The sequence below is a fragment of the Aspergillus versicolor genome (genome assembly GCF_001890125.1).
Source record: "Aspergillus versicolor CBS 583.65 unplaced genomic scaffold ASPVEscaffold_2, whole genome shotgun sequence".
NCBI classification, from domain to species: domain Eukaryota; kingdom Fungi; phylum Ascomycota; class Eurotiomycetes; order Eurotiales; family Aspergillaceae; genus Aspergillus; species Aspergillus versicolor.
In genome coordinates, this window is record NW_024467525.1 from 2,598,136 (window position 1) to 2,623,732 (window position 25,597).

The 25,597-nt window shown below is 49.7% G+C and overlaps 11 protein-coding genes across 11 annotated transcripts; 3 read left to right on the top strand and 8 right to left on the bottom strand.

Moving 5' to 3' along the window:
• Positions 1-36: 36 nt before the first annotated feature.
• On the top strand, positions 37-2,356 carry ASPVEDRAFT_123965 (Sec1 family protein; the record flags this gene model as incomplete). The annotated part of the gene is made up of 4 exons (XM_040806140.1): positions 37-114; positions 181-376; positions 616-827; positions 881-2,356. The coding sequence occupies 4 exons, from the start codon at positions 37-39 to the stop codon at positions 2,354-2,356; spliced, it is 1,962 nt and encodes a 653-aa protein (XP_040664529.1).
• A 30-nt stretch (positions 2,357-2,386) lies between these two features.
• On the bottom strand, positions 2,387-6,040 carry ASPVEDRAFT_38277 (telomere length regulation TEL2 family protein). Its single transcript, XM_040811664.1, has 6 exons — positions 4,966-6,040; positions 4,572-4,916; positions 4,426-4,512; positions 3,827-4,373; positions 3,068-3,781; positions 2,387-3,008 (listed from the first exon to the last, which is right to left on the bottom strand). Exons 1-6 carry the CDS (start codon positions 5,828-5,830, stop codon positions 2,546-2,548), a joined length of 3,021 nt encoding a protein of 1,006 aa, XP_040664530.1. The 5' UTR covers positions 5,831-6,040; the 3' UTR covers positions 2,387-2,545.
• Positions 6,041-6,059: 19 nt separating this feature from the next.
• On the top strand, positions 6,060-7,923 carry ASPVEDRAFT_483415 (NEDD8-activating protein UBA3). Its single transcript, XM_040813992.1, has 6 exons — positions 6,060-6,308; positions 6,359-6,460; positions 6,513-6,518; positions 6,578-6,657; positions 6,708-7,004; positions 7,054-7,923. The coding sequence occupies exons 1-6, from the start codon at positions 6,289-6,291 to the stop codon at positions 7,803-7,805; spliced, it is 1,257 nt and encodes a 418-aa protein (XP_040664531.1). The 5' UTR covers positions 6,060-6,288; the 3' UTR covers positions 7,806-7,923.
• Positions 7,924-8,040: 117 nt separating this feature from the next.
• Positions 8,041-9,263, bottom strand: ASPVEDRAFT_123275 (DNA-directed RNA polymerase core subunit RPC40; the record flags this gene model as incomplete). The annotated part of the gene is made up of 3 exons (XM_040806067.1): positions 8,041-9,012; positions 9,063-9,167; positions 9,219-9,263. 3 exons carry the CDS (start codon positions 9,261-9,263, stop codon positions 8,041-8,043), a joined length of 1,122 nt encoding a protein of 373 aa, XP_040664532.1.
• Positions 9,264-9,667: 404 nt separating this feature from the next.
• Positions 9,668-11,215, top strand: ASPVEDRAFT_125915 (NADH-quinone oxidoreductase subunit D; the record flags this gene model as incomplete). Its single annotated transcript, XM_040806309.1, has 3 exons — positions 9,668-10,336; positions 10,404-11,124; positions 11,178-11,215. 3 exons carry the CDS (start codon positions 9,668-9,670, stop codon positions 11,213-11,215), a joined length of 1,428 nt encoding a protein of 475 aa, XP_040664533.1.
• A 588-nt stretch (positions 11,216-11,803) lies between these two features.
• Positions 11,804-12,401, bottom strand: ASPVEDRAFT_50396 (ubiquitin-conjugating enzyme E2; the record flags this gene model as incomplete). The annotated part of the gene is made up of 2 exons (XM_040814306.1): positions 11,804-12,165; positions 12,251-12,401. 2 exons carry the CDS (start codon positions 12,399-12,401, stop codon positions 11,804-11,806), a joined length of 513 nt encoding a protein of 170 aa, XP_040664534.1.
• A 678-nt stretch (positions 12,402-13,079) lies between these two features.
• ASPVEDRAFT_38281 (serine/threonine-protein kinase) lies at positions 13,080-15,256 on the bottom strand. The gene is made up of 5 exons (XM_040811665.1): positions 15,112-15,256; positions 14,704-14,755; positions 14,439-14,646; positions 14,215-14,371; positions 13,080-14,156 (listed from the first exon to the last, which is right to left on the bottom strand). Exons 1-5 carry the CDS (start codon positions 15,116-15,118, stop codon positions 13,360-13,362), a joined length of 1,221 nt encoding a protein of 406 aa, XP_040664535.1. The 5' UTR covers positions 15,119-15,256; the 3' UTR covers positions 13,080-13,359.
• Positions 15,257-15,965: 709 nt separating this feature from the next.
• ASPVEDRAFT_126060 (fungal specific transcription factor domain-containing protein) lies at positions 15,966-19,562 on the bottom strand (the record flags this gene model as incomplete). The annotated part of the gene is made up of 8 exons (XM_040806327.1): positions 15,966-16,410; positions 16,489-16,733; positions 16,790-17,209; positions 17,265-17,575; positions 17,630-18,006; positions 18,640-18,806; positions 18,914-18,944; positions 19,255-19,562. 8 exons carry the CDS (start codon positions 19,560-19,562, stop codon positions 15,966-15,968), a joined length of 2,304 nt encoding a protein of 767 aa, XP_040664536.1.
• Positions 19,563-20,345: 783 nt separating this feature from the next.
• On the bottom strand, positions 20,346-21,868 carry ASPVEDRAFT_80405 (uncharacterized protein; the record flags this gene model as incomplete). The annotated part of the gene is made up of 2 exons (XM_040816857.1): positions 20,346-21,641; positions 21,701-21,868. The coding sequence occupies 2 exons, from the start codon at positions 21,866-21,868 to the stop codon at positions 20,346-20,348; spliced, it is 1,464 nt and encodes a 487-aa protein (XP_040664537.1).
• A 260-nt stretch (positions 21,869-22,128) lies between these two features.
• Positions 22,129-23,807, bottom strand: ASPVEDRAFT_124979 (translation initiation factor eIF-2B subunit family protein; the record flags this gene model as incomplete). The annotated part of the gene is made up of 2 exons (XM_040806234.1): positions 22,129-23,601; positions 23,670-23,807. 2 exons carry the CDS (start codon positions 23,805-23,807, stop codon positions 22,129-22,131), a joined length of 1,611 nt encoding a protein of 536 aa, XP_040664538.1.
• Positions 23,808-24,617: 810 nt separating this feature from the next.
• ASPVEDRAFT_25627 (uncharacterized protein) lies at positions 24,618-25,025 on the bottom strand (the record flags this gene model as incomplete). Its single annotated transcript, XM_040809799.1, has 1 exon — positions 24,618-25,025. One exon carries the CDS (start codon positions 25,023-25,025, stop codon positions 24,618-24,620), a length of 408 nt encoding a protein of 135 aa, XP_040664539.1.
• Positions 25,026-25,597: the final 572 nt, after the last annotated feature.

Here is a 25,597-nt window from a genome sequence, read left to right on the forward strand (position 1 = left end):
CACGCTCAATGCTTTCGATAAGCCTTCACGGTCGTCATGGCGCCGTTTCCTGGGTCTGATGCCGACTATTTTAAAGACAAGGCCCGCAGGGACCTGCTAAATCTCCTCGAAGGCGTGAGTAAGGCTCCTGGTCGCCACTGTTTTTGCTGCTCCTAGGCTGAAACATTACCCTCAATATAGGTTCGCGGAAAGAAGAATTTGGTCATTAGCCAGGGCCTTGCTGGGCCTGTTGGCCTCTTTGTCAAGTTTTCGCAGCTTCAGGAGTACGGCGTAGATCGTGTGTTCCTGCTTGAGAATGGAAATGTCGACTCCTCCCTGCGCAATGTCGTATTTCTAGCTTATGCCGAAAAGATCCGCCAGGTGCGGGCTGTGGCAGGTATGTCGAATGTTCATCCAATTCTCAATTCATTGTTTCCTGAGCTTGCTGTAAATTGTGCTGCCTTGCTTTCGACCCGACTGCTGGGATAGACAGTAGATTACGCAGACTGCTTTCCTACTCTCCGTAATCGGTCGAGCTCCCTACATGGAGACTTCGTCTAGAGGCTCATCCCTAAGGCTTTCTATTTTTGCATAGGCCTCGATTGAATGCCATCAGAATGAGCTGACATCCCATAGAGCAGATCCAGCGGCTGCAACGCGACAGCAGTATAGACCATGAATTCTCCATATTTTGGGTTCCAAGACGGACCCTTGTAAGCAATAACATCCTCGAAAGTACAGGAATAATCGGAGATGTGAACATTGCCGAGCTGCCTCTTTACTTTTTCACCTTGGAGCAGGATGTGCTTTCCCTGGAATTGGAGGACGCTTTCTCTGACTTGTACTTGGTGAGAACTTTTTTTTTCAGACAGTACGGGCGTTGCTAACAAGTTTTGTGCAGCACAAAGATCCTGGGTGTGTTTTCCATTCGGCGAAGGCACTCATGGATATTCAACAGAGGCATGGTTATTTCCCTCGGATAGTAGGAAAGGGGGACCATGCTCGACGGCTTGCCGATCTTTTGCTGCGGATGAGAAAAGAGCTTGATACAGAAGAGAGTTCCGGTCTAACAGGACTCTCTCCCCGAGGCCTCCTGCCAAGTGCAGAAATCGAGAGTTTGGTCGTCATTGACCGAGAGGTGGACTTTGCGACACCTCTTCTCACCCAGCTAACGTATGAAGGGCTAATCGATGAGCTGGTGGGGATCAAACATAACCAGGCGGATGTTGATACGTCAATCACAGGGGCAAACCCAACTCCCCAGGCCCAAGAATCTTCTAAAGCCTCGCAGCAGTCCAAGCAGGGCCAAAAACGGAAAATCCAGTTGGATGCTTCTGACCAGCTGTTCGATCAACTGCGCGACGCGAATTTCGCCATAGTTGGTGACATTCTGAATAAGGTTGCCCGTCGCCTGGAAACGGACTATGAGACCCGTCATACAGCGAAGACGACGACCGAGCTCCGTGAGTTTGTGAACAGATTACCGACATATCAGCTCGAGCATCAGAGTCTCAGAGCCCACACCAATCTTGCCGAAGAAATTATGAGGAATACCCGCTCAGACACTTTTCGTAAGATCCTGGAAGTTCAGCAGAACGATGCCGCAGGCGCCGACCCAACCTATCAACACCCTATAATTGAGGAACTTATTGCGCGGGATGTTCCACTGAAGACTGTGCTTCGTTTACTCTGTCTCGAATCTTGCATGTCGGGTGGCTTGCGACCTAAGGACCTCGAAAACTTCAAGCGACAAGTCGTGCAAGCGTACGGGCACCAACACCTCCTAACATTCAGTGCTCTGGAGAAGATGGAGCTCTTACAACCTCGTTCGTCCGCCGCTGCAGTGCTGATACCTGGCAGCGGAGCTCAAACGGGCTCCAAGACGAACTATTCCTACCTCAGGAAGAACCTCCGTTTGGTTGTTGAAGAAGTCAGTGAAAAGGATCCGGAAGATGTTGCCTACGTCTACAGCGGTTTTGCCCCACTCAGCGTCCGTCTTGTCCAATGCATCTTGCAAAAATCATATCTCATGTCTCTCATAAAGGGAGGACCAACTACACATGCAAACACAGCATCTCCTGGTTGGCTTGGGTTCGAGGATGTGGTCAAGAGTGCGCGTGGTTCGACTTTTAGTGTCGTCCAGAAAGGAGACGATAAAGCAGTTCGTGCGCGGCAGACGCTGAGTGGTAGCAACGCAACAAAAACCGTCCTTGTGTTCTTCCTGGGAGGGATCACATTTACTGAGATTGCAGCATTACGGTTCATTGCGGCTCAAGAGGCTCCTCAACGGAAGGTTGTGATATGTACGACGGGTGTAATTAGCGGTGACCGCATGATGGACGCGGCGATCGAGAAGGGAGATTTTACTTTGGCCTAGTCTTGATCTTGCCGGTTGCGCGGCTGATGTGATGAATGATGACTCTGTTACTCTCTATTTATAATGAATGCACCCCAGACTTGTTACATGCGTACTATAGTTAAGGTATAATGAGATCTCATACGTAATTGAGATCGAACTGGACACTGAATTATGATATATCATAAGGAACTAAGTGCCAGTCGTACCTTAATACTTAAACCCTGAATTAACACCCATAAGCCTCCCCTGATACCGTTCAATAACCTCACCCAACTTCACCATAACCCCTGCCGATATCATCCTCACCTGCTCGCGAGGATCGCTCGAGTCTTGAATTGCGGGCGTACGTTCAAATATTTCTCCAACCCATTCCCTTAGCTCCATTACCTGCGGCGCAAATTCGGTGATGAGCCGCTCTTCTCCAGATGTACCAGATTCAACGTTCAAGTCAATCACCGCAAGGAAAATTGAGAGGAGTGAATATAGAATGGTCGGCTCCTCGGATGCGGGGCGAGCGTGAAGCGAAAGAAGGAATGTTAGTGTTTGCCGGGTTAGAGCCGGGAGGAACGGGGTGTGCGGCCCCATCGTCGAGAGTACGAGGGTGAGAGTTTGGATGAAGAGGCATAGGAGGTGTGGGACGAAGAATGGGTTGTGGGAGGGCGCGGTAGAGCTGGTTGGTTAGTTGTGTTTTTGTCTTAATTTTTTTTTTTGGGTTGAGGTAAAGCTCACGAGGTAAATTGCATTATCATGATTTCGAAGCGGCCAGCCAATGGATAGAAAAAGCCCTCTGAGAGTACTTTGTATAGGTCTTTCACAGTGGACTTTTGTCGGTGGGCTTCGCGTTGCTGGCGTCTTTTCTCGACTTCCATGCGCGAGGAGAAAGTGCGCACCTTGAGTGCATTAGGACCAGATATTGAATCTGCAGCATCCGCGGCGAGTGGTTGAAGTGAGGCCTGGGCGATCCCCTTTGTTATGCTAGTAATGGGGGACTCATCGCCGCGATAGACGGCTTCAAGGCTAGCAGGAAGCCTTTTGGAAGGGAACGAGGAGTCCGGTATTTCTGGAAGACCCATCCTTCTTGCGTCATCCTCCCCAAGACCAGCTACCTCTCGGGCACTGAGCCCTATGGCAGTGAGAACGGCAGATCGCTGGGCCTGAGAAAGGTCACCGTCAAAGAATAAAGCGGCAAACCAACGACCCATCTTCATGGGCTGGGAGACCATCAATGCGACAATGCTTTGTAGACGGAGCTCATGGAATTTCGGAAATTTGCTTGGCTCTTGCAGCCCAACAAGGACGAGTGCGAGCTCCTCGGTATGCTCAGCAAGCTCTGTGCCAAAACCGGTCTTGCGCCTGATTAACGCCGGAGCCGTTGTAATTGCTAGCTCATGGCGCTCTAGGTTTTCCGTGTCTCGGAGATAGTTTATCAGATCCAGAATGTACCTGATCATCATTAGTCCTGCATTGAACGAGTGGGGGCTCACTTACACTGGGGCAGATGGTTTGTTCCGTTGTACAAGTGTCGGGTCATCGTCTTCGTCAACCGGATCTTCATCGGGTTTTTCATAGGGGATTAAATCATCCTCCTCATCTTCATCTTCATTTGAATCATCTATCTCCTCAATCGCCACAATCCTCGTCGCACCCTGATAAGGTTTGGCCTGGGGACGGGAAGAAACGGCCGAAGTAGAGCGCTTAGGTGGCCCTTGTCGGAACTCGTTCATGGTAGCTTTGTCCGCTTTTATGGAATACATGGACCCTACATTGTCTTCGGTTTGGATAAGACCCAAATACCATGTAGCTTCGCTGCTTTCCATCTCGTCGAGGTTGAATTTCATTCCTTTCCCAGGCTGCTCAATGAGCTGCGAAATCGCAGTGCCAACAACCATTCCGAGGAAACGTGCTCGCGTGGAAGCGGCTGCTAGACGGTTGGAAACCAAGTTTAGGAATACGCTGGTACGCCCAATGCTCTTCATCTCAGCGGAATCAAGGCGCTGCAGATAACCAGCAGCAAGAAGAATGACTTGAGTGTTCGCTTTGCGATGTTAGCGACCGGGTGAGGCTTGATGAGAACCAGAAACACATACCTTCTTGACTTCTCAATGGGGCATATTGTATGTATATCTTGTCAGCAGACTGCTCGAGACTTTTATTGAGTAACATTGCAATAGTACCTGTTACCGCGAGGATCAGTGACACTACTTAGCATCGGACTTGATTCGGTGTAGGTTACCCATATCGTGTGCTAAATTCACAATTATTGCCCTTTTCAGAGCAACTGTCTGTATAGAACCACCATGACCTTTGGAAAGCCATTCTACCAATTGACTTTCCAAATTAGCCCGCTTTGATATCAGATCTGAACACAGAGCTGCGATGCCGTCGATAGGCTGATCTAGGTCCATTTTGTCTCCGCTGAAATTTTCGGTTGGAAAGTATTTCCTTTCAATGTCACGAAAAATAGCCTCAATCATGGTGAGCTTCTCTGTCCATCGTAGATGGTCGAAAAGCGCAGAATACTGTTTTGTAAGCTGTCGATCAATGAGTAGATTAGAGTAAACTTCCCCAACAAGATGATCTGGTAGACTGTTTAGCATGTTGACTTGAAAGGGGTGAAATATAAGTACCAGGGTACCCAAGACTCAATGCTCTTCCAGTGAGAGAAGCGAGAGCCTTCCATTGTTCCTCATCGCCGACATTAAGCTTGGAGGCCATGTGGTAAATGTTGGTCCCCAGCCACGAAGCATATTGTGATCCGGTCCCAACCCAAGAAGTTTTCGCAGGGATATCGGACCCTCCAGCAAGTGGAACAGCTTCTGCCGACACCGAAAGAACTCTACCACCAGCGATCTGGGAGGTAAGTTCTTTCCAAGAGACTTGCCTCTGTATACCATTACTGTAGACCACGCCGATGTCGGTATAGAGACGCCAGAGAAAGTCGGTCGGCTCCAACAAGGCAGAAATGACCTGTAGAATGTTTCTAATCCGGATTCCGCTTCCTGATGCGTCTGCTTGTTGGGATGATGCCCGCGACTGGGATATGAGAGAACGGAGCTGTGTCACCAAGCAACTGATGCCTGGCACACTGCTGAGACACCTCAAAAGCGCAGCCTGGAGTTTTTTATTACTGGCAAAAGAATTTTTTGACCCTGCACCGATAGATTCCCAATGGTCCGGAATTGTAGTGCCAACGAGAGTATTGATGAGCTGGGCTGATACTGGACTTGGCACTCTGATGTCGAAAGTAGCTGCTGAAACACTCTTTCTAAACGGGTCTAAAGCGAATATGGCCTGGGAAAGTTCATTTTGGCTTGGACTTGACTTTAATGTTGACAAAATAAGTGTTGGTGACGAGATGTCTGGACTCGACTCCCCGGTTGGCGTTGGCTCTTTGGTTTCTGAGCCGGCATCGTTAAATTTCTGCTCTCGAGGTGTCAAACCGGGATCTTGATCGTGCCGTATTGTTTTTATCTCTGTAATAAGCCCGTCCATTTTCCGAGGCGATCATCATTGGTATTTAGCTAAGGGAAAGGTTGTAAATGGTGCGGTTGAAGAGCCTGTATGCAACAAAGCATAATTAGTCAGCAATACCGGCCTGCTGGCATTAATTCACACGACGTAGGCTATTCTAAAAAGTCAGCCTTGAACCATAAAACCCGAATAATTCCCTATAAATCTGATAAAGTCGACATTTTTGGAGGCTCCTCTGGTCCTGTTCATACTTGCTGTGTTAGTGTGTTCGCTGTAAGGTCGGAGTAGAGGTCACGTGCAGTGTGGCTTTGTAAGTGGCCCATCAGTCAACATCAACGGAAGTTCAGCATTCTCGTTGTCGCCTGCATACTCTTGCTCTTATATGAATACGGAGATCACGGCCATCTTATTTGGGATATAAGGGGCAAATAAAGTACCAATAACCTTCTGAGATCTCTGCAACTGGCTCTCTTTTGACCATGAGTGGGGGTGATCAATGGTGAAGCTTCCCACTTGGGTATTCTTCATAGTAATACTCACGCTTGTTAGGAAATATCTCTACAAGGCACTGTCGAAGCCTGGGCCTTTTTCTGACCCCGACTGGGTTCCTGGAAATGAGACAATAAAATCTTTAGAGGAATCAAAAATCCTGTATGTATTTGTGCTCCTGGTCTACTTTGAACTGATGCTAACATGTTTTCAGGGTGATGTGAGTGAATGCTGTCTATTTGCACTTTATATGTGATGATCGATTTCTAACTCTTTTAGCGGCGCTGGTGGTCTGGGATGTGAGATCTTGAAAAATCTTGCCCTGTCGGGTTTCAAGGATATCCATGTCATTGACATGGGTAAGTTCACTCCTGATCGGCTCTTACGCAGCTTCCGCTAACTTTAGCAGATACTATTGATATTTCTAATTTGAACCGGCAATTTCTATTCCGCCAGTCTGACATCGGCAAACCCAAGGCAGAGGTTGCTGCTTCATTTGTTGAGAAACGAGTCAAAGGAGTTAAGATCACGCCTTTTGTTGGCAAGATTCAGGACAAGGATGAAGACTACTATATGCAGTTCAAGATTATTATTTGTGGACTCGATAGCATCGAGGCGAGGCGATGGATTAATTCGACATTAGTGGGGATGGTCGATATGGACAATCCAGAGAGCCTGAAGCCTCTCATTGATGGCGGTACCGAAGGTAAGTAACCCCAAAGAAGCTCCGGTTCAACGACCTAATATATTCGCAGGATTTAAGGGCCAGGCGCGTGTTATTTTGCCTAGTCTTACATCATGTATCGAGTGTCAGCTTGACATGCATGCTCCCCGGCCAGCTGTGCCGCTTTGCACTATTGCTACTATCCCCCGCCAGCCTCAGCACTGTATTGAATGGGCGCACCAGATAGCTTGGCAAGACAAGCGTAGGGATGATGCATTTGATAGTGACGATATGGAGCATATTGGCTGGGTATACAACGCTGCCCTTGGACGCGCCAAAGACTTCAACATACCGGGAGTCACGTTTCAGATGACACAAGGTGTGGTGAAAAATATCATCCCGGCCATTGCATCTACGAACGCAGTCATTGCAGCTGCCACAACATCCGAAGTGTTGAAGATTGCGACGTCCTGCAATCCGTTCTTAGAGAACTACATGATGTATGCTGGAGAGGAGGGTGTTTACACTTACACATTCGAAGCCGAAAAGAAACCGGATTGCCCAGTATGTGGATCTCTTGCGCGTAAGATAACCGTGAACGGCAATGCGACATTGGAAGAATTCATCGAAACGCTTGGAGAAAGACCCGAAGCACAGCTCAAGAAGCCAAGTTTGAGGACAGGGGAGAAGACGCTTTACCAACGTTTCCCACCCCAGCTGGAAGAGCAAACTCGACCACACCTCAAGTTGAAGCTTCGTGATCTTGTTGCAGACGGACAGGAAGTTGCCGTCAGCGACCCAGCATATACCATTGATTTCAGATTCCAGTTGATTTTCGGTTAGAACATTGCAGGGTAGATGACCTTACGGCGAAAGAATGACGATTATGACTAGATTTGACAAAATTCTAAACCAAGCTTTTCTATATTTTAAATCCTAATCCGGACTCCCAGTCATGTGAAGAAGGTATTGGCCCAGTTTTGTCGCAAAGAAACATGGCACAAGAAACAAGAATCCAACGCCGGTGAATGCTTAAAAAACTTTGAAACAGGGCGGAAAAGAAGCCAGAACTTCATCGTTACCGCATAAGGTCCGTTAGGCCCCTCTTCCATCTTGCGCATTTGAGCTTCAGTACCTTGACGCTCTCTAGGAAAAGGACGTCACTGTCAAACTGTCCGGTGCTTTCAATGTTGAAGATGAAATGGTCCCGGACCCGGCCCAACTTGACCTTCCCTTGGAACTCCTCGTGTCTCAAACATTCCCTGCTAACTGTGTCGTTGAAGGCGTCACGGACAACTGCCTTCAGTTCGCCACGGTGACCATTGTATTCGGTATTCTGCCGCTCATCCTCGGAGGTGATAGGCTCGAGGCTGATAACTCCCTTGGGGAAACATTTTGCGAATTTCTTCGCATCCTCTCCGATGATCGGACGGAGAATTTTGATATCCGGCATTAGACGGTAGGTCGCCGTTGCTACCGGCGAGAACTTGGCGTGGTCTGCCCCGAGTCCTTTGATACAGTGCATTTCCAAATCTATTTTCTGACCCGGACGAAGCTTAGCAATGAGAATATCGGGGTTGACAGGTTGGACAGCACCATCGCCGACAAAAATATCATGTTGGCGACCGACCGGGTTGTAGAAGATATCCTTGGCGTAGACATGAGCGTTCTTGTACAGCTTGCGAGGGTCTTGCTCTTCACGCGACGCATTCGGATTCTTGGTACATTCCACCTTCAGTTGTAGTACAACTGTGTTGAAGTCTGCGGGATCGCTAGCGGCTACCGAGTCGTTCTCGCTGGGCTTGATGAACCAGTGCATCCAGTTGAGACCCTCGACGTCGCCTTTGAGCGGTATAAGACCTAAGCGCTGAGCAAGCACCTCATCTTGGATGACAGAAGTGTTGTTGCGGACAAATACATATTCGATCGCAAGCGTAGGGACTTCGGCCACGACAATGCGACGGAATGCGTTTGCGATAGCGGCATCGAGACCGATCAAAGAAAAAGATGACTCGAGCTGCTTGTTTTGGTGGAACTCGACCCGGAAGCCCTGCAGACGGGATTAGTGTGGATTTAGATAAGAAGGACATAAGAGCATACATCTCTAAATCTATCAACGTTCCATTCGTGGGACTCGCCTGGCCAGTGACCTGGGAAATCTGTGGAGGGGATGTTGGTGACGGTCTCGGCGTTGATGTCGACGATCTGAAAAGGTCGTTAGAATATGTGTCAGACGTTGAGGGTATCAAGACCTACCCGCCGGCGTTCAATTTCCTCGTGTGATGGCACAAGGGGGGCCATGATGGGGTTTGTATAGAATAATGGCTGCTCTGTTCTATAGTCGGGACAAAGAAATCAAAAAGTTCTTGAGAGCGACCGGCAATATTTTTGCGGGTTGGAGGCGGAGAGGAGAGTTAACTATAATGTCTGCACTACTTGTTCTATGATGCAGAAAATGCAGATGACATGCAAGGAATTCTGTGGGCGGTGGTCCTAGTCTGGGTGCAGAATAGCATCTGCCAAAAGCCAACCAGAGGCGGCCTGATGACCAGCTCCTCCGCCACGTGACGGGCCAAATTGCATCCCAGCGCAACTTCCCGAGCATCACCCCGACAGCGAACCTTTCCGACGAAGCTACCCCACCAATTGCGTCCGGACTGAGGACAGTCAGCCTCTCCTCTCAACGTTTCCTTTACGATTTACGAATGGCTGCTCCGTTCGCTCGGCTGGCGGGCAATGCCCCCAAAAAGCTTTGCCTACGGCCCTCCGGCATTGCTCGAAGCACCCTTGCTCCCAGATCACGGTCGATAGCGACGTCAGTGCCTCGCCGGGCAGCAGAGCCTACCAGCTACCAGGCCACGCGATTGATCCCTACCGACCCGAGTTTTGCACACTTCGCTAACAAGGACTCTGAAGTCCCTGAGATCCCCTCTGGACTGGAGTCCGAGGCTGAAGGGGTTGGCCGCAAAATTCGCCATTACACTGTCAACTTTGGGCCTCAGCATCCTGCTGCTCACGGTGTGCTTCGATTAATTTTGGAAATCAACGGCGAGGAAATTGTCCGCGCCGACCCGCACGTTGGATTGCTTCACCGTGGCACCGAGAAGTTGATTGAATACAAGTCATATATGCAGGCATTGCCTTACTTCGACCGTCTCGATTATGTTTCGATGATGACAAACGAGCAATGTTTCTCGCTGGCTGTCGAGAAATTGCTGAACGTCGAGATTCCAGACCGTGCCAAATACATCCGAACATTGTTCGGAGAAATCACGCGAATTTTGAACCACCTCATGTCTGTCCTTTCACACGCCATGGATGTTGGTGCTTTGACGCCATTCTTGTGGGGGTTTGAAGAGCGTGAGAAGCTTATGGTATGCTTATCCCACAATAGACGCGTTATGTGGCCACAGCTTGCTAATGTATGGTTTGCTTAAACAGGAATTTTACGAGCGTGTATCTGGTGCTCGTCTTCACGCGGCCTATGTCCGCCCCGGCGGCGTCTCCCAGGACCTTCCCCTTGGCCTCCTCGATGATATCTACCAGTGGGCAACTCAGTTCGGTGACCGCATCGACGAAACCGAGGAGCTGCTTACCGACAACCGTATCTGGAAGGCCAGAACTCAGGGAGTTGGTGTCGTTAGCGCTGCGGACGCCCTGAACATGAGCTTCACTGGTGTCATGCTCCGTGGATCCGGTGTTCCATGGGATATTCGCAAGTCCCAGCCTTACGATGCTTACGACAAGGTCGAATTTGATGTACCCGTTGGTGTGAACGGTGACTGCTACGATCGTTACCTCTGCCGTATGGAGGAGTTCCGCCAGTCTCTCCGCATCATCCACCAGTGCTTGAACCAGATGCCCGCCGGCCCCGTTCGTGTTGAGGATTACAAGATCAGCCCTCCTCCCCGTGCTGCTATGAAGGAGAACATGGAGGCTCTCATCCACCACTTCCTCCTCTTCACTAAGGGTTACGCCGTCCCCCCTGGTGAGACCTACTCTGCCATCGAGGCACCTAAGGGTGAGATGGCCGTGTTCTTGGTCAGTGATGGTAGTGAGCGACCCTACCGCTGCAAGATTCGCGCTCCCGGTTTCGCCCACCTGGGTGGTTTCGACCAGGTCTCTCGCGGCCATCTTCTTGCCGACGCTGTCGCTATTATTGGTGAGCCTACTGAGTAACTATATACCTGAGTACTTATGCTGATAATCTTTTAGGTACCATGGATCTCGTGTTCGGTGAAGTTGACCGGTAAAATCATACATGGATGGGAAATTCTGCTTTCCAATCTTCTGTACAAAACGCAAAATTCCGATAAACAATGAAACAAAAGGTCTAGAATTCAAAGAGGTCACTCCACCACAGACCGGTGGATGTTGATTGATGTTCCAGCTCACTGTCTCGGTGAGGAGCTGGAAATATGATAGAAGGTGTGGGAGAGATCCAAGTAGCGGATGTACCTGTTCATTTTATATGGCGTTGATTACCTTTTTCTTTTCCTTTGTTCCTATCGCGATCTACACCTCTACCTCTACTTTTATTTTTCTTAACTTGTGTATAGTGAACACTGAATTTCGGATCGAATTGTCCTCTAGTAGTCGTAAATGCTAACCGCACGCTGGGTTGGAAATATCCACCTCATCTACACCGAAAGGAAAGCGGTAAAGTATATATAGCCGGTCCACTCGAACCGCTTCACCAAAACCCATCTACGCAAAGATAATGATAATTAAAGGGGGCAATGAAAGAAAAGGTTAGACCCATAAACAAGCGCCGGAATCCATGCAAGCACGCGGGTCCCATCCCACCACAAAATGAAAAGGACCACCCCACCTCAAGTCCTTTACACATTATCATCATCATATAGAAAATTGATATCCCGCGGCCGGCGCCGGTTGTATGAAACGAACTCACTATCGCCAGGCGGTCTCTCGTTGCGCGAATTCGCGGTTAACATGCTCTGAATGCTCATGCAAACGCTCTCGACTGTTTGCACGGGGGACCAACCGGCTGAACTGAGGAGGTCCAGGCAGATGATGCCATTACTGTAGATGTGCGGATGGATGGGGATTGGGCGTTTTGAGTCTGTCGGTTGCGTCTGTTGTTCGGCGGGTGCTGATGGGGTTGTCCGTGCCTGTGTCTGTGATTGGGACTGCTGCTGAGGTTGCGATTGGGTTTCAGTTATGAATTGGACTTCCGGGGGTTCTGGTGGGTAAGAAAAGAGCCAATTAGTATGATGCGCCGACTTCCAGAGACAATAAAGGGTGGCGGGAAGGGCATGGGTACGTACCGATTGGGTATTTGGATCCGAATGTGAATTTCAGTCTGTACGTTTCATTGCGGTAGAGTGGATTTTCGTCGAGGACTTTGATGTCCATTTGCCAGTCCTCAAGGTTTTCGGCTTTGAAGATTGAGATTCCCGGGGGGAGGTGTTCTTGCATCTGAAGTGGTCAGGTTAGGCTAGCCATTGCTGTTGGTTTGCGGTGAAGTTGCAAAAGAAAGACAGAAAGTTGAGCTCGAATGTTGTAGAGGTGCGTAGTGAACGGAGATGGACTGCTTGGAAGGTACCTTTATGAGCTCCTTGAAGACATTAGCAAGAGAGCCTGGACAGCTGCGGGGAGGGGTGTAGGTACCTTGCTCAGTCGTTTGCTAGCGAACATATTGGCGACACGCCTTGTAAGAGGTGATCAAACTGTTGAGCTTCGTATACTGGTGGGGGTTTGGGAGAGGTGCTGAGGTCTCTGGCGCACGAGCAGTTGAGGTTGCGCAAGATGTATGACGTTTCGAACTAGTGTGGGGCGATCGACGGCAAGAACGCAAGGGATGCTGCAGCGATGGGAAATGGGCACGCCCTGAAGGTGAGGGATAAATGCTGAAGAAGTATGAAAAAGAGCGGGACAAAGGTATTAAAAGACAGAGAGGAAAGGACGGGAGATGAGGCTGTGAGGTGTGCTATGTACCTTACTACTACGCTGGCCTTGGCTGTTTGATCAGGTCACCTGGAAACCCCGCCTGATTGGCTTACGGTCAGGCAGCTCAACACGTGATGGTTATTGTGAGGGCAAGGTAATTATTATTACTATACGGCTTATATCTCCATCGATGGCCGTAGGCGCTGGTTGTGTTTCTTTGGTTGTTTGGCATTGATAGTGGGATTAGAGAACGGGGCGTTGATACAACCATGATTACTGCAGCTTAAAGAATCTCACAAATCGTATTCGGATATCGAAAACCACGCAAGAATCCGTCGTTATTCAATAAGTAAAGGGGAATCGCTTGAACAGAAATCACAGAACACGTATCTGATGATTTAGGTCTCCAAAATAAATAAAACAAATTGGTAAAAAACGAAAACTATACCCAATCAATGCCACCCAATGTACGTATGCTCCACTTCCACTATGAATGAGCCCGCTCACGAGCCTCGCGCTCGACCTTCTCTCGCTCTTCGTTCTCCTTCATCTCCCGGACTTTAGCGAGAACGACTTCGCGGAAAATAGCGCCCCGTGCAATATTGCCTAGGCTGCGCTTCTTAGGGCCACCTGATTCGTCCTCGCCGCCTGAAGGTTCGCTTTTGTTTCCCGCTGAGGTACCTGGGAAAGGTGGTGCGCCTGAAGAAGACTGTACGTCGATGGGGCTGGGGATATCGTCGTCCTCTTCTTGCGTCTTGAGCGCTTCGATACGGTTTGCAAGTTTGATGATCTCGATACCCCTCTTAAGGCGAGAACGCGCAATGTACGCACGGATTTCGGGAAGCAAGTCGCGGTCGCTGGCAGATTCTCCCTTCAGCCATGGGTGCTTGAGGGCTTCCTCGGACGCGGGTCGTTGCGATGGGTCCACCTGGAGCAGGCTGAGGATAAAGTCCTTGGCGTCCTTCGAGACATCCTTCCAGTAGCGCTCGTGGAAGATTACTCGTCCAGAACGGCATTCTTCAATAAGATCGGTCATGTTCTCGGATCGGAAGGGAGAGTAGCCACAAAGGAGGGTGTAGGTGATGACTCCGAGAGACCAGACGTCGACGGCCTTGCCGTGGCCTTGCTTAAGCATAACTTCAGGCGCGGCATAGCCGAAAGACCCAGCCATGCTAGTCAGAACTTCAGCTGGGTTATCCAACATCTTTGCAATCCCAAAATCCGCAAGCACTAGCTGTGAGTCTAGGTCGGGGGTAAGGTAGAGGAGGTTCTCTGGTTTCAGGTCTGTGAAAGGCAAATGTTAGTTGAACCGGTACGGGCAGTTAGATTGGAGTAAACAAACCTCGGTGGACGATGTTCCGTTGATGCAGGTAGTTGACAGCCTCGAGAACTTGGCGGATGGTTTGCGACGCATCCTTTTCTGTGAACTTGCCGTACTCGCAGATCCTATCGAACAATTCGCCGCCAGTAGCTAACTGAGTGACAATGTAGAATTTGTCCTAGACATTTATTAATGTGGATGCTCTCAAAATAGCGAGTAGATTACTGATAGCTGTGACTGCTCACCTTGGACTCGAACCAATCAACGAAATGAACAATGTGAGGGTGGTTCAGCTTTTGCAGCAGGTCCAGTTCATCATAGACCATGCGTTCGTTGCCGCGAACATTGCGCTTCAGGATAATCTTGACTGCAACTTTGCCCTCCGAGCAGTCTGCCTCGCGGACAATACCATATGTTCCAGCACCCAGAGTCCTCCCGAATCGATACAAGGATCTGCAGAGGCAAAACGGTTATTATTTAGGAACTAGAGTAGAATTGGGAGAAACGCACTTTTTCTCGTAGCTTTCGGGCTGCCCCGAGAGCTTATTGAACATATTTGCGACTATTATATGAAGACCGTCGGTTAGTGACCCCGCTGCAAGTAGAAACCACTGAACAGCTGTGAACAGAAATTTGACAAGCGATAGCAAGCCAGTAAGGAGGCGAGACTCCGCGGCAGTTTCGCGGGAGGGAAGAGAAAAGTCAGACCAAACCACTTGGCTGGCTGGCGGTGCTGTCTTATGCATGTTTGGTTGTATCCGACGAGGCTGACTGCGGCTGACCGTCTGCAAGAGCGGGGGTTTGAGATGTGCAAGGGGCGTGCAGAATAAGGTTGTTGAGAGAATTTGGCCGCATTGCAAAAGAATTGAAAGTCGAAAGACGCAAAATCCCAAAATAACAAACGAAAGCTGGACTTACAACTCATTATGGCGGCGTTGGCGTGTGTGGGCGATAGTGGTGATAGCGGGGTTCAGCCAGCGTCACGCGAAAACAACCCCGCACGTAGGCAGAAGACGAAAAGTAGAGAAAGGGGCTGTAGGACGACGAGGATTGTATAATTGACTGAGAGCGATAAAAATATCGAGTCAGCAAAGGTGTTCGATCGACTGCGAGGGACGGAACTCCAAGCTGAATGAGGATCAGGGGAAGCGGGGGAATTTCTCGTGATCGCAAGGGAATCGCAGTGAATAAGAAGACCTCACGTCCACCACAGCTCTCCCTCAACGACAGCGGACGGGCACTCACCGATTCTGCCTTCCAGCGGCGCACAACTGAATTCTTGCCAGAAGCTGATCGCGAAGCAGGCGGCAGAAGAGAATTAATGGACCCGGCACTGCAGTTGGTGCCTGAGAGCTGAAGTAAAGCCGAGAGCAAGTCTGGCCCGCAGTCCAGAATTAGCAGAACTAGCCCCAGCACAGCCACCGATGAGAGCGTTTCCAGTGGAGCGGCGCGCGTTTCACAACCCAATTTTAGTCGGGCCCAGAAGCCTTTTATTTCAGCCCTGGGCGCTGCGAAGGCCTTCTTTGGGTACCGACAGCGTCCTGAGTTGCTCATGAGGCAGACGCGGGCGGGCGTAATCTCCGCTGTATTCAGCCCTGTCGGCACTGGTGCTACTCTATTCCACATTTACCATGATACTGAAATAGCGCCCTAGAAGGCAACCTGGCCTGATCGCACATCTCAAGCAGCTGGGCGAGTAGATCCACATCCGTCGCACATAGACAGGCTTAATAATTTATATCCGCTGGAAGCCACTGGCGGATCTTTGCCTCTCATTCAGCAATAAAAGGATCAAAGTCTGAGTTGATCCAGCCCGCAGGAACTTGGCTGTTGAATAGTTCCCACATAAGCCAATCAGCCGACGGGCCGTTTTCAATATTCGAACCCGTGGGTTCACTCTGCGGCATTGTATCATTCTCTTGTGGATCAGTGACAGACCTGTTCGCGGAGGTGTATGGAATGGCTGCATGGCGATTTGTTGCAGCCAAGCCGGACGGATCCTCGACTCTGAAACTGTTTTCTGAGACTAGGTGGTTTTCGGCTTGCTCTTGGAACAGAGGGTCGCATAGTCCTTGTAGGGACCGGAGAAGATTCAAGAGTCTCTCGAGGTGTGGGTATTGTTTGAACCCGGAAAGTTTGTCGATGATGCGTTGCATACATACATAGCCATCGTGGTTTAATGTTCCGATGATGTTGCAAAAGACAACGAAGAAGGGACTCAAGGGATAAATGAACAAACTCCTGCGACAAGCCTTCGTTAGCAGTGCGTACTGTAAGGAAGCGGTGCCAGCGAACCATGTTAGAAAGGACGGATATGGATCGTCGAACCCTGACCCGGGTACCTCTTCTGGCCGCTCGAGGAGAAGTAGAAACGCTTTGAGTGAGTTCTCAGCATACAAGAGTGTTATCTTGTGCACCAGTGGGCTGAATGAACTTTTCAGACGCGTACGTAGGATTTCGACGAATATCGCGTTGAAGCAGAAGTCGGCAGTATGCCAATCGCACCAGACCTTTGTGGGAGGGCGATGGCGATGTAGATTCTGCCGATATTAATATTTGCCATATAGAACAAGCAAAGATAGGTTGCATCACTAACAGTTTGTAGTATTGGAAGTATGTTGGACATCCTCGATTCGAGGTCTCGGCATGTTTCCAATATCGCGCTTTTCGATTCACGGTTGCCACAATTGGATATCTCGTGGAGTTCTCCCTGGATCTGCGCAAGATCAAGTATGACGCGGATCATGGTGTCATATAAAGAGGATGGATCTAGTGGGATCAGATCGGAGGGTGAAACTTGGAGGCCAGGCAATGATGGAGGTCGACCGAAAAGGGCGCTCAAGGTTCTATCAAGGTAATAGCACCAGTAAACCGCCATGCAAATATCTTGCTCTTCAGTCGTTGATGTAGGTGTCCTGCGGATTCTGTGATAATTGAGAGAAGTGATTTGTCGAGCTGCATATGACATTAGAACCCAGCACTGGTTGAGTCTTCCAACATATTGCATGAGTAGGGCCTGTACGGATTACAAGTTAAATAAGCCATGGGTGACTGATCACGCGGAAACTCACGCTTGAGATTAGAGACTGTATACTTGCCAGATTTGGCCGGCCGAGAATATTAAATTTTTTGATGCTTTTAAGCGCGGCAGTTGTATAGGCAGATGTAGACTGAGATAACTGATTCTTTATAGCCACATTGTCGGTGATTCGGGAGATATGGTTCAAGTGGACGATTCCCTTGACATAGATACAAACGCAATACTGATGAAACAGTTGCTCATGTGGTTCAAGATCTCCTTGTAGTAAAGCAGTGGCCATTCTTTCACATGCAGTGTCTGATATATGATCTGGCCACTGAGAGCGGAGTGACTCTGATGATCCTGGGCTATATCAGTTGTGGCATCAAAGGGGAACTACTCAAAAGGGAGGAATACCGCGAAGTAGCATGAACAACAGCTCTCGAGGGGGCACCTCGGGAACAGGGATAGTAGGAGCTTCAGGCGACCCATCCTCCATAAATGTCCCCGACTGACGACGCTTCCTCTCAGCAATTTCATTCACCAGCTGGAGGGCAGACCTAAGAACAACCTGTCGTTCATGGCTGATAAACCTGGAATCATCGAGCTCAAGCTCTATGATGTCTTTTGCTTGAATTGCATGATAATTGGAATCGTCGGCATCTGCGGCCGAGTTTGGGGTGGTAGCTGGAGATATGCCAACTCCGCCGGGACGCATCTGCCTTGGACGTGGCGACCGATGGAACTCGAGAACGGAAAATTCTGGAACAGAGTCACTGCAGAATTGATCAGCGCTTGCAAAAAAGCGATTGCAGATGCAGTTACGGCGAACCTGGGTAAAGATCTCTTTTTTGATGACCTCCCGGGTCGCAACCGCTGGCATTGGGCACCGGCGTCGGCGCAATTGGCGCAAGGCGAGCGCCTATCGCACTTTATCTAAGATTATTGAATCAGTCCAGACCGGGGAAATCAAATGTGAGCTGGGAGGCGTTGAACCTTTCTAGAATGGCACAAATCACACTGCATCAGTTAGTTGCATTGCGGTCGAGAGGGGACACCTCGGAGACCTACGGCAGGGGGGATTTCCCCCGAGAGCGCAACATTCCCAGACATTATCAAGTAACTCTTCGACTGCCCCCCCCCCTGGTACACAGACCACTATGTACTCTGCAGAAGAGGTGGATGAGGCAGGATACAGCCGAGTACCTACGAGGGAGAAAAAAACAGCCGAGCGGAATCTCTCCGTCTGCACAGTTCCGCTGACTGATCACAGCAAGAAGTGACAAATTGAGATACGCACATACCGACCGGATAATTGATGCTTACTGAGATGGTCAATTGTCAAAAATATTTCCAATGTCTAAAGCTATGAACTCTCCGTTAAGGGGCTATCTATTTTCTAGCTATATATGTGGGATATACCATACTACCATGGCAGATCCTGTCCACTGTAAGCATCCCAGCCAGGAACGAGAATATTTTTGAGTCGGCCGTTATCCTCATGAGTGATGGAATCTACAACGTTCAAAACCGCCTCTGCCCCCTGGGAGACAGCGAGATCGGCATCCTCGCCGCCCATATCGGTTTTGAGCCACTGAGCGAGAGTTAGCATGAAAAGTAGCCAGTCGCGAACCATAGGTAGGTAAAGAACTTACTCCCGGACACAATGGGATAAAGATAAAGCCATTTTCTTTGTATGACAGTGCATATTGCACAGTCAAGGCGTTCAACGCTGCCTTGCTGATTTTATACGCCGGGCAAGGCGCATAAGTCGAGCTTGAGGCCAAAGTCATCGATGCGAAGGCGCTGGAACTGAAATGAAAGAGCGACTTAGCATGCTTGGATATTTCAGATATTAAGGATAATACTAATTTGCACTTACATAGTGATTACTTTCTTCACCCTGCTATCCTGCATGAGGGGGATGTATTCCCGGATAACGTTATGGACTCCTGTTACATTGACAGAGAGTTGATATTCGAGATCATCCCTGTTGAAATAGTCAGTATCCTCAGCAATTATATCGGTAGTTAGAGGCCTACATGAGTGCTAGTTTTGCATCGGTAATGCCGAAGACACCCGCGCAATTGATGAGGATATCCAAGCTATATCCCTTCAACGCTCGACGAACTTCCTCTACTGACTCTGCGATATTTGGCCTATTTGTGACATCTAAAGAAACAAACACCGCAGAGCCATTGGACTGGGATATTACTTCGTTTAGTTCTTGGGAGAGGCTTCGTGCCGTTGCAATAACAAGCCCTCCTTCTTTGCTTGCACGCGCTGAGCGCTGCTTCACCAGCTCCAAGCCGAGGCCGCGAGAACAACCTGTAATGAGTATATTTGACATTTTAGCGAGTAGTTCTGAAGGTTGTTTACAAGTTGGCCGGCGCTGTGATTTAATAAATGTCACCAGCAGCGACCCACAATTCTGGAAAATAGATGGGTCTATTAAGAGCCCACCTTTCTTGCTATTTCTTGATTAAGGGGATACTTGCTTGTGAATATACGGAGTTGAGGCCGAGAAGATTTGTGGTTCCATTTGAACACCGGGTCTACTGAGTATCAGGCTCTATAAAGAAGAATTAAACACACAAATGCTGCTATATTCAAAATCCTCGCCCAGAATCCTCATTTCATTACTTCTACACCGATTATTATTATCGGCACTTCTCGGCGTTCCGAGCGCTAGGGCTCCGCTCGGATTTCCGAACCAAACAGGAATGGTACTGCGGAGACCGAGTATAGATTGAAACTCGAAGTCATACGACATGATGGGGGCGGGATATGCCTCATTGACATTATCTGCTTCTCATTTGTAGTCATCGATTGAAAAAGGTCTACAGAATACTAAAAAAAAAGGGAGACTGTCCCCTTATAGAGCGCAAGGTTCCCTAGTAAGAGCACGAATCCTAATAAGATCAAGTCGATAGTCATTATGAACGGCATAGGCTTAATTGATGCCCTGAATGAGACAAAAGCTCAACTGATAGTACTCCAAACACCTGAAAGTTCCATAGTCAGCCGGTACTAGGATGCCCAACCAAACTCCATCATCACTGAAAATATCACCATCAAAACTAATTGGCCAATCATCCATATTAAGGCCTCAACCAACCCTACAACCCCCAAGTCAACCAAGATAGAGCTCATCAAGCACCATCCCACAGAACTCCCTATAATATTCCGCTCCCTTCCATCCCCGTTTCCGATTCTTTAAGCCAACAGTCTCCCACCCCTCAGATCGTAAGCGGATAATACGCTCCTGGAGACTCTCGCGCCCAGAAGGCGCTGCCAGTCCGGATTTAGGTGAAGAAGGCCCTCTAGAGGAGAAAGACTGCCATTTGGTTTTAGGAGAGCGACCAGACCCGTTCTTGACGGGACTGAAAGACCAGAATGAGACCGAGCGCTGGATGCTCCGTCTCGAAAGGATCCGCGCGTGCTGAATGGATGTGACTTCTTGGATTAGGGTGTGGAGAGTTGTGATTGTGGATGTGACTTGGTTGTGCAGGAAAGCAAGGCTGTTATTAAACGCTGTTATTGAGGAAGTCGAGGGGAGGTTGATTCCGGCATGTAAAATTTCTCGTCTGGAGGAAGTTTGCAATGCGCTGGTGCTGTATGTATATTTTTGATTACCCTGAACCACGGCCTTAACTTTCTTGTTTGTAGCTAGGTCTTTAATTTTAACAGGAAGAGGGAGGCGAGGAGGGCGGGCTCGAATTTCAACCGCGGGTTCAGTTGTATCCTGAGTTTGGGCCTTTGAAGATGCGCTGGTGTCACCGCTAAGCTCGAGAGATGGTAAAATGAGTGGAAGCGGCTGGGATGATTTACGGACATGGAGAGGAGGCGGCATCAAACGGTACTCTGTCTCATTCTCGTTGTCGAGTGTGGCCGCTGTTTGGGCAATGTTGTCCTGGTTGTTGATACTTAGGATATCGACCACATCGTCACAGTCTGAGAGAAAAGGATCTTCTTCGTCGGGGCAATCTAGCGTCCTGTCGATGATGTCTGTGATGCTAGAGACAATGCTTTCCGCTGGCGAGGTTTCCCTGGATGCCCTGCTCGACGGAGCTGGGGAAGGAGAGGGAGAGGGAGAGGGAGAAAGAGAAAGGCTAGTGCTATTGGTCTCCGACACGGGGAATTCAACTTGTTCAAATATAAAGTCTGTTTCTGATCCAGAAATGTTGATAAAGCCATCCACATAGCTGTCATCCGCAGAATCAGATTCCAGAGTAAAACCAGGGCCATCGACAAGGCCCTCGTCAACAGAAACAGCCGCAGGCAGAACAGAAAGACAAGTAACGAAGCAGTCCAACGCCGAGTGCAGAAGCGGTATCTTGTTCCTCGAGTACTCGTGTGCGTGCCGGGCCATTGCCTCGTATGAGATTGCACTGTAAAAGTACAGGTAAGTTTTGTAAACGGGATCTATCTGCATGTCCGGTACGATTAGCTGCCGCTCAATGCAGGGGTTGAGGCAAGGGGAAGTACAGGTTCTCTGGCTACGGAAAGGATAGATGACGAACGGGCGACGCATCGTTTATATTGCCGCTGCATATATAGCAGCTTTATTTCCTGGAGGGTGGACTTCCATTGCTCATAGGTGGAGGGGTTCGAGGATGACTCGAAGAGCGAGGTCTTTGCAGCAACTGAAGTCATGGTGAGTGCTGCATCGCAGTTGAGAGTTGTTGATCGATAGATAGAACGTGAGAAATGAGGAAGACCAAATGAGGTTGAAAATACTGAGGATTTTATAGAGTCGATTGACGCGTTCGGCATCACGCCCACGGTGTCATGGCAACATCGCGTCTCAAGTCTCGCGTTGAGCAGATTATTTCGTCATATACAAGTTTAGCACTCAGTATAGACAACCCGTTCGTACCAAATACTTCGAATAACAAGTACCGAGTCAATAGAAACTAGTACCGAACAGAGATGCTATCAAAATAGCGACTCGCCAGTTCTTGCTGCTGGTTTGCCTTCTCAAGGATTCGATCATCGTTGAGAACACCCTCGCCACTCACGAATGCATCTATCAAGGACAACGGAATCCACTCAAAATAGATATTCCTCACGTCTACCGAGACGTTTGAATTGCCAGCTCGAGCGGGGTCGCTGAACGCCTCTACAGACTCCACGCCTTTGACCCCCGCGCTCTTCCATGCGTTGACCACTTCAGCCGGATCATTGTCCTCATGCCTCTCATCATCAATGACGCCGTTCTCACCGTTTACCTTTTCGAGCTCAGAAAGTACAGCAATCTTAGCGGCTGGCGTGATGTGCTTTGTGCTAAGCGCCAGTGGAAGAGACCCGGTCTTGTTGCTGACCCCCTTGGATCTAGAAATCCGGTCTGCGCCCAAAAGAACGATATCCACGCCCTCTGCGGCCACGGCAGCCGGTGCGTCGGCATAGAGGCTGATATGTAACTTCTTATCCGGTGTATCCTTGCACTTCTCTTGGAAGTGTGACAATATAGAAGATGCGATGCTGACGCCCTCGAATAGCGGACGGGACTCGAGGATGCGCAACTCAAGTTTTGATATATCCAAGGAAGTAAAGGTTTCCACGATACTATCACGAATCGTCGAGCTAGCAGACAAGGTAACTATGGTAAGCTTGTCTTTCGACTGCCCGCCAGAAAGGAAATTCGTTCTCACGTAGGATGCAAACATCTCCTTGACCAAATCCGCGCGACTCGTCCGGCTCTTTAAATGATGGTCGATAATCGTGAGCATCCGCTCGAGTTTCCATTCGGAACTTGATTCAAGCTTCCAAACCTCCTCCATCTCTTCCAATATCGCAAGAAGGGCATTCAGCGTCGCCGCGCCCATACTCTCCCGCCCATTCTTGACAAGATGCCACACAGCCAACTCCACATCCTCCCACCACTTCTCCCCGTCCTCTTCCATCCGCGGTTGCATCTGCACAATGAAGTCCCGGAATACCTTTAACGCAATAGAAGTAAGCTCATGCGAGCCACTCTCATGGTCATTCTGCAACTTCTCCAACCCAGCACTCAACGTACTCCCAGCCTCCCCACCAAACTCGCCCTCAAACCACACTCGCCGTAAACTCTCCCTCAGATGCGGAACACCCGTCATCTCAAACCCGTCATCGTTAACCACAGTTGTAGGATCATACCACTCCCACCCCTCATGCTCCCAGTCAATCTCAATCGCATTATCCCCCACTCCCCCCCTCAGCAGAAACCCAAACGGGTGGACAGTCCATTCCCGCTCGACTGCCTCATCCGCGAAGGAGAACGGCTTCCCAAACCGCCAGAGCGTTAACGTAGCCGGACTGAGCTGGGTTTCCTCGGAGAGCTCCCGCCATGCCGCCGTGAGCGGGTTCGGGTCTTTCCGACTGATACTTCCAGAAATGGGCGCGATGTGCTGTCTGTGGAGCGATGATTAGCGTTTCCGGCGGCCTTCGTCCAGAGTAGTCCGTGCGCAAGGTAGACATACTTGTAAGTACTGACTTTGGTGCTCCGCTTGAATAGCGCAACGCGAGGCTTTTCGGATCGCGAATGGGGTAGATGGAAGATGAAAGACGAGACGACGGATCGCCGTTCTAGACTTTGCTTTTGATGCCCCGCCATTCTTGGGTGTGGAGGCCCCGCAGTTGGTGTCGAGGTCTGAGCGTTGAGGCGAAGGACTTCACTTTCTTTGCTTTTTCTGGTAAACGTATTGGATTGATTGTGATGGTTTACAGCTGGCAGGAGTTGATGTTGGTGAGGTTGGTGTTGCTTTGTCTGCTCAATAGTTAGATGGCATCATGACGTAACTGAATTGGCTAAAGCCGGACGCCGCCGTATATCTTGAGCTCCATTTAACGGCTACTTGGAGTAGTGCGTGGCCCGAGCAAATTGCTAGCGTGTTGGGATCTGCATCTAGACTCCTGTCATAATTTCATGGTGAGCTATCATATCAACACGTTGCGTGTTGGGAGTTGACTGGGAAGGTATTTCCGGTGTATTTGGGGTCCCAGCGGTATTATTTTCCTATTGACCTAGCCTGGAGGCCTACGACATACTCCGGGATATCTCCAGAAGTCCAGACCCATTCCAAGAAGACAAGCCGTCAGCTGCATGGGAATATCAAGCCTAGATATAATCATGAGGGTCGGGCGACCCGGGAGAAACCGTGGTTCAAGCCCACCGATAGGTAATACGGCTGAACTTCAGCTGGGAAGAATAGGAAGTATGATTAAAAGAATAGCGTAGAAAACCCAACCAACAGCGCTTTAACGTGTATATAAAAAAGGGGGAAACCCTCGCCAAAAACCGGCATAAAGCCGACAACAAAGCTTCCATGTACTCATCCAATCATGAAATCTTTAAACTCGATCGCTGCTCGATCACGATCTCGGTGCCGATGACGTAGCAGCACAGCTCCGATCCTCCGAGGACTTAGGCAACAGCCTTTTGTTGGGCCCGTTCCAGTTTTGACCGCTTCATTGTCACCCGCAACGGCTCGACGTAGAAGCACAGAATCTGCTGATCGAGACAATGCGAGCAGCGTGGTTTCTGTTGGTCACACTCAACGCCCCAGGCCTGGCACGCGCGACAGGGGAAAGCATTCTCGACGGCGTGGTGGTCGGACGTGCTAGATCGGATCTCGTGGTGCTCCACATCGGCAGTTGGACCGGCCTTTGCGCTAGTGTCTGTAGTTGTAGTTGAAGTAGTCCGGCACGACCATAGCCATTTCGATATCCGAGAGATGAGGTTGGCATCGGATATCGAGGACTTGGGGGCGAGGCCGTATCTTGGGGGCTGTTTGACTGGCGTCGTGGTTGTTGTTATTGTGTGTGGGCGCATTGTGTGTGTGTGGACTGGACTGGACGCAAGGGATTAGCGACGACAGTTTGAGTTTCCGAAGGGGAGAGACTCACAGTTTAGATAGTAGCGCTGTCGGTCATTCTCTTACCAGCTTCAACGACAAAGCCGCGAGACAAGGTGGTGGATGCGAAGCCGAAGAGGTCCCCCCATACCAAACAAGCAACAACGGGGCAGTCAAGGCGTTACATAGGAACGAGGAAACGAGAGCTCAAAGACGATCGGGCAGCGAGATGAGAGATTAAATGAAAAAAGGGAGAAGTCAGGAATGCCAGCACATCGCAGCGGGACCCGACTCGTTGAAAAGCGATCAGCCTGACCAGCGCACTTTGCAGCTGCAGGAACGCACAGACAGCCTCCGTCAAGCAAACCTTCCTGACTCGGAGCTGCCTCTGGGGACGTTTTGCTTGTGTTTTCCATGTCATGCCATTGGGGCAGCCAGTCAGAGCGGGCCGCCGACAGGGCTGGGCATGTCAGCCGACAGGCGTTCCATAGGTCGGCTGAGACGCCCGGAGTCGCCAAAAAGGCTAAGCAGAAGCCCACTTGGGAGGGTG